Source organism: Entamoeba invadens, assembly GCF_000330505.1.
Source record: "Entamoeba invadens IP1 unplaced genomic scaffold scaff_1105074725341, whole genome shotgun sequence".
Lineage (NCBI taxonomy): Eukaryota > Evosea > Mastigamoebida > Endamoebidae > Entamoeba > Entamoeba invadens.
In genome coordinates, this window is record NW_004191634.1 from 5945 (window position 1) to 18029 (window position 12085).

Consider the following 12085-nt stretch of genomic DNA (forward strand, 5'->3'; position numbering starts at 1 on the left):
TAAAACTATTTATTTTTCATTTTATTTTCAAAAAATCAACAATCTTACAACAAGGAATGTAGTGCATTTACCTGTCATTCATTTCAATTTATTTATTCAATAGATGTTATCAAAGAGTCCATTACAACAATTTGAAATTTCAATTTTTCAAAATAAAAAAGATAAATTATTTTAACAGGGATTCCTTTTTTAACTTTTTAAAACACATATGTTTACATATTACCCTTTATGACGAACAATAATATTATAACATTATCCCACATGTGTCATATATAACACTTCATGTATAAACATATTAAAATAAATATCATCGTTAAGAGAAACGATGACTATTTTTTTGATAAATACAAAAACAAAGGTTTCATTTTTCGTTCCAAAAAACAAAAAGTATTACAAATTTTTACCCGTCACTTTGTAACGGGTTTGTTAAAAAGCAATATTTGTAAAAAAATTATTTTTAAAATTTACTAATACAATACTTGACTTACAAAAAGCGTTCATATTATTGGCCAGTTAATAAATCCATTTTCCTTCCACAAACAAATAAATCAAAATTATTTCAAAAAGTGAGCGAAAACGGAAAATCAAGGGTTTTTGTTCTTTTGAATAATAACAATAAATATTTATTGATTATGTTTTACATTGTATTAGTTTCGATGTTTTGGAGCATTCCCCAACTAGTTTATGGATCCCAACCAGTTTATAGACCCCCTATAATATAAGAACGTGTTCATCCTAATATTTATATTTTGACACACATTCTTCGTGAAGTTGAAAATGTCGTATTTGAAAACTACGCTTAATTTCTTAATGGTGTCAATTCAAAAAACGTGCCAAAAACAATAACAGAGTTTAAAAGAAAAACAACTGAAATTAATAATAAGATGAAAGTTGGATTGTTTTTAACGGGTTTATCTTATCTTGACGCAATTTCAATTAGCTACATGTCTTATTATTGTTCTTGCAAATAACCGAGAACAGTTCGAGTGCTAATTCGATTAAAATGAACAAAATGTATTTATCTCAAATAATTTCAATATCAGAAGAACAACAGTTGGATTCAGAAAAAACAATAAAAACAGAATCTACGTCAAGTATAACAGATATAACAAGAGAAGAATTATTAAAAACATCATGTGAAATTTCACAATCACGTTGTCGAGACTTAGAGGTCGACGTTCAGCAAAAAATCTTATTATCGTCAATTGTATCCGATCTAATTAACGATAATATTTATGAAAAAACAGATAAACCAATACGTCGTCTAAAACAAAAAAAGAAAACAGTTTTACAACAGATTGCAAAAAAAACACAAAAGAAAAACAAAAGATATTTAATCGATTATTAATATGTGATGTTTTAATAATATTGTAATTTCATTATTAATTGATATATATATATAAACGAAAATATACCAATATTTTAATATATTTCTTCAAATGTATTAAAATGTGTGCACTATAGTGAAACAATTTTATGACGGTTTTTAAATGTAGTAAAAATAATCAAAAGACGTAATAATGACACTTTTACAAAATGTATTTCTCCTTGTATGCACATAATAAATGTATATAATATAATTATATCAATTTGACAGGCAAACAGATATAAAAAATATTATATATTTGTTATAAAAAACTTAAATAAAAAATAATACCACATGTGTGTCAAATAGTTGTAATGTGTTTTTTATTAATAAAGAACTGTTATTAATATTAGACTGTATATTCGATAAATTAAAATAAAAGATTAATAACATAATATATATCAATTTTCTTTAAATTGTGTAAAATGATCTTTATTACTGTTTATAAAACGAGTACACCCAACATATTGGTACACTAGTTTTATACCAAAAAGACATCTTGTGTTTCTTTTTATTATTTGTTTTTTCTTTTCGCTGTTTTGTTGTTTTGAGTTGTTTTCGCAACGCATATCAAAAACAACATATTTGTCGACCTCCAAATTTTTAACTTGTCTTTCCATGCCAAATGGGCACTTTTCGATGCCATAGTCGTATGAATTCATTTGCAACGAGCATTCCATCACGCCGTCTATCTTCCGTGGTACTTTCAAGTCTTTATTTCCTGTTGTGAACAAACAACTTGAATTTAACACACCAACACAAAACGCCTATTTTTTCTCTTTAATACAAAATTTCTTCATTTTCTCTTTTCCATTGTCACGAAGAAGAAACACAAAAACGACACCCATTTGTACTATCTATGACTATCACAACACCATCACAGCGACTGATCGTTTTATAGAACTTTGCACTCCCACGCCCCATTCAATCAACTTCACTATCAAACACTGTTTTCATGTATTGTTATCCACTCCACGCCAATATTGCCTATTCAACATCTTGTTATTTTCATCTTCTTCAAGTTGTCGTTGTGACTTCTCTGAACGACTCAATTTCTCAATTTTGTCTTCACTCTGTCGTGTTCTGTCACTTCGTCTGAATAGTATTCGTGGGTATTTTGTCTTCTGTTGTGTCACACTAGTGTTGTGATCTTGTCGTGTCACACTCAAACAACTCGACTCTTTCTCTCCATTATTTCGAATTTCACTCATACGTTTTGGTTTCAACATTTTCTCTTTCTTAACACTTCGCCGCATCTTATGCTTGTTCTTCATCACTACAATACTTTTATAATCACTCCAACACTTCTCTTCAACACTTTTGATTAAACACATCAGTTCTTCACTCACTTCAAAACATCGACTTGTCTTACTCATCACAGCACCGTACAACGATTCACATCACTTAACACTCTCTAAGACGTCATTCATCTCATTCACTGCTTCTTGTCAACTTTTTATCAACAAATCTTCAGGCAAACATGGGCTACTCTTCTCTTCATACACATGCAACACACTCATCAATGGCTCAAAACACCCGTTTAATGTCGTCACACGACACTCAAGGCAACTCTCGAAGTCTTTTCCTTTCATTTCTCTTCTTTTAAGTTGTACTATACACATAATAGATATAACCAATACATATAATACACCAACTTGATCACTTCTCTCTTCTCATGTACTATCATTATTTAACTATTTTTACTACTTACTATAGTACTCGCCTTGATTCGAGTTTTCTTCTCATTTACTCAAATTGTACTATTTATAACTATATTTTAATATAATTTATACTATATTTATGATACAGTGTTATTGTACTTCAAGTACTATACTTTTCATAAATTTTATTATTATTTAAAGTATTATTATTGTTTAAAGACAAACATTTTGTTTGTGCGTTGAAATAAGAATTGATGTTATTTCTTCACAAATACATATGAACTTGTCAACTTAGTTATTGATTTAATCAAACTATCACTATCATATTTATGTTATATGAAAATTATTTGTTTGTTATTTTTTTATTTTGTTATAATTAAAAACAATTATAATTATTTTATTGTCACATTAACATAAAATGTTTGTACTATTCATGTCTTCATTATAATAATACGTTTTCTTGTTATACAAACAACTATATTTTGATGATGTATTCACAAGTTATCACATTAAAACTAAATAACAAAACCATTTATTATGTATACCACACAATTAATTAATGTTTTTTATTATGAAAATTTGTAAAACAGTGTTGTAAATGCAATACATTTTATTTGTTACATATAATTATTAATTTAATAATATTAAAAACGTGATTGTAACATATTAAATCTTTATTTTTAAATTTATAATAACAAAACACCAATAAATAACAACTTTGACTGTAATTATGGCATAAATGTGATTTAATTTCTTTTGTCATGTTTTGTATTTGACAACAAGAATGGGCAGTCCTTAACTACGATTTGGTCTCCTCGTATTTTACCAACAATTCTTTTGAGCTTTTTACACGACTGTAAATGCACACGTTGTGTGTTTTCTCCAAGCACAATTTCCTCCAACAACTCACACGACTTGACAACCAGTTTCTCGACCTTCTCGCCACATTTTATTGTCTTACATTTCTTCCAGCTCACACTCGTCTTTTTGGTGTTGACAAACATCGTGTTTTGTACAGCAACTTTTTGTGTGACTTTTTGTTCTATTTGAGTTGTTCTATTTGATTCGATTGTTTTGAATTTGATTCCATTCAATTTGACGTACACGGTGTTTTTATTTAAAATCAGTTTGTCCGCAACATAAGTCCCTTTGTTCTCGTTCTCAATTTGAATTCTTTTCCATGGAAGTCGTCCAAAATCGAGAACTTTTTGTTTCTTCATTTGGACAACAACATTTTCAACATTTTGAGTCGTTCTTTGCAAATAGTAAAAGTTGTCCAAATCAAATTCCACATAATATCCACAAAACCCGACGTTGCCACAAACACGTATCAAAGACGTTGTTGGTTGACTTGACTCTTTTGTCTGTTTATCAACAACAGATGCGACGTTTTCATCAAAAGAAACACCGCAGTACACCATATTCGACATGTTGGATACAACAGAAGAAACGACACCGCAATGTATTTGAATGTCAAATAGTGAATCGACATACACGTGGTTTGCCTTTTCGATGAACACATCTTTGATTGAGTTGTTGGTGATGGAAATTTTGATGTCGATATTTTCACTTGTGAGGTTTGGCGGAATTGTCTTTTGATTTTCAAATGACAGCATTTTGACTTGTCCGTCATACAACACAACTCCACAAAACACATCAAAAGAGACTTCTTGTTCTGTGGTGGAGTTGCATTTGTCAGTCAAAGCAATAAGTGCAACAATTTAATCATTTGTTGGTAAATTAGTGAATTGCGATAATTGTGAATTTAACACTTTGAAATGTCCGTTGAGTGGTGCGTGAATATGTGAGGCGGTGACATCACTGAAATACTTTGTCTTGACTTTGCCAGTCTTAATTGGTTTGTTTGTGTTGTCCAATGAAACATGTGAACATTTATTAAAGAAGATGTTACCCAAAGTGCAGTGTGCGATTGTCACGTTGTTTGTTTGCGTTGCTTTCAAATTTTCAATTGTCGTGTTTTTGATTGAAATAGTTGAAGAATTGTTGAGGACCATTGACCACATTGTGGAATTGGAGTGACTTTCAATAGTCGAGTGTTCAACTTCTGTGAATATGATGGTGTTTGCAAAGTCTTCTATCACAAGAGATAGTGCAGAACAGTTGACACAACACGTGGACTCAACTCCACTCAGCGTGACTGTTATTTCTGAGCACTTTTCAATTGTGACACGTGTACAAAATAAATTGCAAATTGTTTGCTTTGTGATGTTAAAAAGTGTCAACCTGACGACCAGGCGACTTTGTAGATTGAATGTTGGTATCACATTGTCAAGTAAAACAAGTGGACATGTAATTGGATATCTCGAATCTGCCCCATACCATATATTTTGATTTGGCACTTTAACTACATTTCCAATTTCTTCATATTCTGAATAAACTTCTTCATCGTCATTATCATTGTCAGTGATATCATTACCATCGTCTATGTCTTCTTGTTCTTGATTTTTATGAAGTTTTGTTTTGATCATCCATTTATCATATTCAACTTCGTACTTATAAGTATTAATTTTATAAACCTTATCATATTTAAAACACCCAAAGTCTAATCCCTTTTTATTTGTGACAACAACTTCACCAATAAATCAGGACTCGTCTAACACGTAACAGTTGTCTATGACATTCTCTGTGTTGTAGTACACACTCACACCCAACTGTTTGAGTGCTAAAAACGCACTTTCAAACTCTTCTCTGTAGATTTCTGTTGAAATGCTTTTCTCAATAAACACAGAAATGTTGACGTTGTCCAATTTGTGTTGGTGCTTTAAATTGACTTCAGAAATGCACTCACAAATTGTGTTCAAATAAGTGAAATGTGTGCAATTCCAAATCGTCACTTTTTTCACATTGGGAAGTCCAAATATCGCACTCAACAAATCTTTGTTGCGGATCCACCCATCAATCTGCACACTCTCAAGACTCGTATACGTCTCATTTGGTATAACTGCCTTATTCTTCGTCACAACAAACAAATTCGCTATTTTTGGAATTGCTTGAGGCGCAATTTTAGGGTGGTTGTGTGTGAATTTAACAACACCAGACAACCGATTTCTGTTGTGTGGAGTCTTCACAAGGCGGATTTTCTTCACTTTATTTATCACCTTATTGTCATCTCCCAACATATAATCAACACACTGCAACGTTTCAATTTTGGGGAACGCCTTTAATATAAATAAAAATATTGAGGCGTATAATGCATTGCGCTGCTCTTTGAACATCGAAAAACATTGAACTGCGACATCTATGAATGGATTGATATAGAGACCATTAAGACATGAACTACACTTCTTGTTGACTTTTATAAAGGTTTTGAGGGACTCTACAGTGTTGATATAAAGCGCAACATTCATCATATAGACTATTTCTAACTTACTCATTGCAAAAAGTGGTAATGAATTATTTAGAAAAACACAATTTTTTATAAAAATTTTCTATTGACAATAAACTGGAAATTAATTATTAATTGATTAATTTATAATAATATATAATTCATTCAGATTATTCAAATTTATATTAAATATACCAATTCTTTTTATTTTGAAATTAAATTAAATAAGTATGAGGTTTAATATAGAGTTGGTAAGAAAATGTTTGGCTCGTTTGCAGATTATAGTAAATTATAATATATATTGCTATTAAAAAAATGTCAAGTACCTAATTATCGTCAAGCCCAGAATAATCCAAATCGTAACAATTTGTGCACTGCGTGGCATTTTTGTGACGTGGCAAACCAAAAAACAAAAATAATAATTTCTTTTTTTTCTTTTAGATTTACAATTTTTTGCTCTTTGGGAAACAATGAGAAATTGAAAATAATATAAAAATTTATTGTTTAAAGTAAATTATAACGAAAATAAATTTTATTAATGAATACTTGTTGGATAGTCAAGTATGTGACATAGAATGGTGATGACGAGATAGTTCATATATATGACCACTATAATTTATTTTATCCAACAAGATAATTGAGTGTGACACGGTTAAAATTTGGTCAATCAATTTCCGAGTATAATAGAATGGCTATGACAAAATGACCACTCTAATTTATGTGGCCCCTAAGTTATTTATTTAACCAGACAATTGGGTGTTATACAGTTGAATTCTTTATACTAATAACAGACATTGAAAAATATAAACCAACACAAAACATAATTAATAAAAAACATATTATAACTCGAAAAGTTTGACATGTTTGGAATCGGATCCACACCAAAACATTTAATAAGAAGTATTATTTAAATTAAATAATTAACTTTCACACCTTTTGAAATATAATAAAAAAACAATTGACTCGTGTTAGATGTTTTTTTAGTTAATAAAAACTAAACAATTGATAATAGACGGAATAAAGTTTGAGAAAAAATAAATAAGGAGATGTATGGAGACGTAAAAAGCGTGATTTGCAACTTTAGGATAACAATATTCACATTATATTAATTAAATAACCGATTATTGGCATTAAGTTATTATAAATTAAAACATATATTTTAATAACTATAATTTAATATTATTTTTAATAAAAATTAAAAATTAATTAAAAAATTTAGGAATTAAATGAAAAAAAGTAAAAAACAAAATAATTATTGGTAATTGTTATTCGAAAATGCTGAAAACATAATTTTTTATATTATCATGCTTATTTTTTATTTTTCTTTGCCAAAAAACTGCTCTATTTATATCTGCCAATTCCATCCTGGTTTGGCACACCATGGCCAAGCCCCTCACTCCCCCCTACTAAAGAAGCAAAATCAGTATATTTATATACAGTTACTACAGTAAAACCTCCCATTGGGTTAGACATTTATATAGCATAAGTTAAATGATAATTATGGTTTATATAATTATTTATTAATAAATTTACTAATTTTATTAGTAAATTTTAGGTCTAGACAGGCGTCTCCAATTATTGCTTTTCAGTATTTAGAGATCAAACTGGTATTATTAATAAATTTTTAGCAAATAAAATAATTGTCTAATAAAATAGTTTTTGGTATAATTTGGTTAAGTTATTCCTTAAATGGAATTTATATTTTTAATTTGGCAAAAATAATTTTTGGTAAAACGTTATAATAAACTAAAATGTTTTTAAATTGGGAAAAATAACCTTTTTTGAATTGAATTGTTTAATTTTTAATACAAAAAGCAATCCACTATAAACAACAAACATAATTAAAATCATCAATTAATATATATTATATATAAACGATGATTGTCAGACCCACTTTTACTGTAAATATATTATAATATCAATGTCAATTTAATATGAATATAAAAAACTCAGAGTGTGTTAAGTGTATTTTACATTTTATTTTTTATTTACAAATCGTAATTATAATGACATGTTGTGAATGTATCACATGTTGTTTCATGTTACTTATTACAATGATAAACTCAAACAATAAATATGAAATGTAAATTTAATAAAAATCTGTATTTTTCATTGTTAACTTAACGACGACAGAAAAATCGATTTAACATTTAATGTGTATGTGTGTGAGCCACAAGTCAGAACCCATTAATTGTTGAAACTTATGATATTTTTTCGATTTTCATTTAAGCTTCCTGTTTGATGTTATATATTTACACACTTGAAACTTGTCAAGCTTTATTTTAAGCTGTCTTTAAAGCGAAAGTGTAGCAATAAACAATGAAACCTTATACAATAACTATTGTTATTAAATAATTGAAAATTGGCATTTAATGGGTGCTTTTATTTGACTTTAATGAAAGTGTTGTGGTGTTATCCAAATAAACCTGTTCAATGTTGTGTCTTGTAATATGAAAAATAATAAAATGATTGTCAAGAACAATAATTGTATATAATATTTCACTTATTAGTATTTATAAACAAATAGTTTTTGCATGAAAAATGAGGATATCCAAGGAATTACATAACGAAATAAATAATAATTGTTTTTATTTGGTTTTTCTTTTCAACAAAATATCAAACAGATTACTAAAAAAAATATAATTAATAATTGAAAAAACAATGTCATTAACGGTTGTTATTCAATGTAATTTTTATTTAACAATCAAAGTTATATTAAAAATATCATATATGTGTTATTAATTTATTTAATCATATAATCACGTTGATAACTTTGTTATGTGAATATTTGAAAACACTTTTTTTAAAAATTAATTGATTTGTATTTTTCTGCTTATCAATAAATTATTTTTGTGTTGCTTATCTAAATTTTTAATATTAATATACTGTTTTTTTATTAAATACAGCTTTTATTGCCAAAAACGCGTGGTATTCACCAAATACATTATTGTTACTACCATATTTATTATATATTTACAATATATTGTTAATCTGGGTTTTCCTGTTTTTGGATTAAATATGTCGAGTCTGTGAAATACACACATAATTATTATTTACAATATTAACCTTTTTTTGTGATACATCGATGTTATTATTCAAACATTCAAAACAACATCAAATATATCAATTGTTGTGTATTGTCTAACCAATGTGTTACAGTCTTTTGTTGATGTTTGTTGTAGATTTGAAGCAAGTGCCGCTCAATAGTTAACACCGTTTGTATATATTTGAAGTGATTTAAATATGTTATATCAAAATGTGAATTCGGTCGAGCAAATAATTCACAAGGTAATTATCAAAAAAATAAAATTGATAAAATCGTGTGGATAATTTAAATTGTAAAAAATAAATAAAAAATAAATTTTATTTTTTATTCTTTTTCAAAATATGGACATGATTAAATCATAACAATTAAATTTTTCTGCTTTTTAATTGTTTTATATTTTTTGGTTATTCGAAGTATTTTTTTGAATAAAAAAATATGATGACTTATGTTATGGTTTAGAATAATTATGTTTTTAAATATGAAAAAATATTATTAAATAATAGTTTTTAATATATATTTAAATGGTAAAAAATTGTTGTGTGGGTATTTTCGAGTAAAAAATGGAGACGCCTGGTCTAGATATGGTTAAATTATAATAATAAATAGTTAATTTATTATTTAATACAATTACATTTTAATCTTTTGCAATGTCATAAATTATAATATAAATCATAGATTGACAACATATTAAACATTTAAAAACAAAATTCTTTTTCATTTGGCAATATCCAAGCAAAATAATTACATAATGCACCAACTTTATTAATAATTAAAATTTACATACTTAATATTGTTTTATCACAAACATGATCTAGAAAAAAATTGTACGTTTTTTTACCAATGATAAGGGTTTATAAAAAGATCTCCAAAAGCAACGATATCAAATTATTTCGTTCATTGTAAGGTCAAACAGTTTGTTTATTATGTTTAACATCACCAAAACCACGACAGTGACAACTTAGACTTGAACTCATGTGTTTATGAAGACAAAATAAAGCACAAAAACAACAATGACAAAAAGACTTGATATAAATTACTCTGAAAATTAGAAAGATGATGATGAGGCAGACTGCAAAGATGATAATTTTGTTTGTTAATTCAAACGATATAAGACTAACAAACACTGCGTTTACTACACTAATATATTATAATAAAAATTAATTAAAAATTTATGTATATTTGGTTATATGTCTTACTATTGTAAGCTGTTTCCCGTTTTATTTCAAATAAATTCTGTAATAACTCAGCTTTTCATTGTAATATAAATAGACTTTAACAGCCTTCTTCTAAATACATCGAAAAAATGCTCAAGCAAAATGTAAATGATGTTTTTTTGTTTAAATAAAAAATTAAAATCAAATAACATTTAGAATACATTTTACCATTATTCACCAAAAATTATCAAAAGCGGGGGTTTTCCACCCCTTTATGATAATTATATTTCATTTGGTTTTATCTATTTTTCAAAAAAACACCAAATATTAGAACATTATCTTAGTGATAATTAATATAAAAAACAACAATACAAGTATTAATACAAAACATTTTAATAAAATTAAGTTTATTATGTATAAAATTATTAAATTATTTAGTGATTAGAATGACTACACTAAAAACCACAATTTAGTGATATAAACCCGATCACAATTTTCTATTTTATTATTATGAAATAAATAAACTCAAATTTAAACATTATGCCAAAAAGACAAACACATCAAACTGAGCCACATGGAATTGTTGAACAAAAAATAGAAGATGAAGAGGCGGAAACACAAACTGTAATCCAACCTCCTGAAGCACGATCACTTTCACTTTCAAAGATTTTTTACGAATATTTACTCGAACGTTATGGTGGATTTGAAAGTCTTTTTGAGTTTTTGAAACTTAAGCCACTTGTTTTCCTTGCATTACAACCAGTTGTTGGAAATATATATCTAGATAAAAGAGGACGCAAATCATTTTTCAACAACCCCAACGACAAACTTCTTTTGTTATATTTATTTTGTCGATATAATAATTTGAAAATGATAAGATATATGTGTATTCCATATATCAGAACTAACAAACAAATAAGCATAAAAATCGATTTAAGTGTTTTTTATTTAGAGTAACACTTCAAAATGCATGTATAGCATTCAGAAACGAAAATTTGTTAAATACTGATGTAAGTTCGATTGTACAGTGAGACCAAAAAGACGTCCAAATTGCGATTTTGCTTCAGCTATTAGGTTTTATAGTGGAAAATACAAAATGTATTGTGTTAAAGTTGAAGTGATTGTGAATGCAGAAAGTGGCACTGCAAGTTTTGTTTTAAAAGCAGTTCAGGGTGCAGATCATGATATGAGTATTTTAAAAACACGCCTGAAACAATCAATAATATGTTGGAAACAACAAAAATAATAGATGATAAGGGATATAAAAGATTTGATTTATACATACCAACTGGTTCAGTTCCAAAAGAAAGTCTTTTGAGAGAGAAAAGGTGTTTAATTGAAAGATATTTTGGTCGACTTGAAATGGTGTTCAAATTTACAAGAGAAAAATATTTAAAAGACTTTGTTTCTTTTGACAACCTCTCTGTTATAAGTTGTTGCTTTTTGCAATGAAGACATTGAAATTAATCCCCTCGAAAATCAAGACGCAACAAATTATATGAAGTTAATGAC

General features: G+C 27.5%; 4 protein-coding genes across 4 annotated transcripts; all 4 read right to left on the reverse strand.

Moving 5' to 3' along the window:
* Positions 1 to 2319: 2319 nt before the first annotated feature.
* On the reverse strand, positions 2320 to 2700 carry EIN_240550 (hypothetical protein; the record flags this gene model as incomplete). The annotated part of the gene is made up of 1 exon (XM_004183096.1): positions 2320 to 2700. One exon carries the CDS (start codon positions 2698 to 2700, stop codon positions 2320 to 2322), a length of 381 nt encoding a protein of 126 aa, XP_004183144.1.
* A 1073-nt stretch (positions 2701 to 3773) lies between these two features.
* Positions 3774 to 4643, reverse strand: EIN_240560 (hypothetical protein; the record flags this gene model as incomplete). Its single annotated transcript, XM_004183097.1, has 1 exon — positions 3774 to 4643. The coding sequence occupies one exon, from the start codon at positions 4641 to 4643 to the stop codon at positions 3774 to 3776; it is 870 nt and encodes a 289-aa protein (XP_004183145.1).
* A 105-nt stretch (positions 4644 to 4748) lies between these two features.
* Positions 4749 to 5516, reverse strand: EIN_240570 (hypothetical protein; the record flags this gene model as incomplete). Its single annotated transcript, XM_004183098.1, has 1 exon — positions 4749 to 5516. One exon carries the CDS (start codon positions 5514 to 5516, stop codon positions 4749 to 4751), a length of 768 nt encoding a protein of 255 aa, XP_004183146.1.
* Positions 5517 to 5630: 114 nt separating this feature from the next.
* Positions 5631 to 6422, reverse strand: EIN_240580 (hypothetical protein; the record flags this gene model as incomplete). Its single annotated transcript, XM_004183099.1, has 1 exon — positions 5631 to 6422. The coding sequence occupies one exon, from the start codon at positions 6420 to 6422 to the stop codon at positions 5631 to 5633; it is 792 nt and encodes a 263-aa protein (XP_004183147.1).
* Positions 6423 to 12085: the final 5663 nt, after the last annotated feature.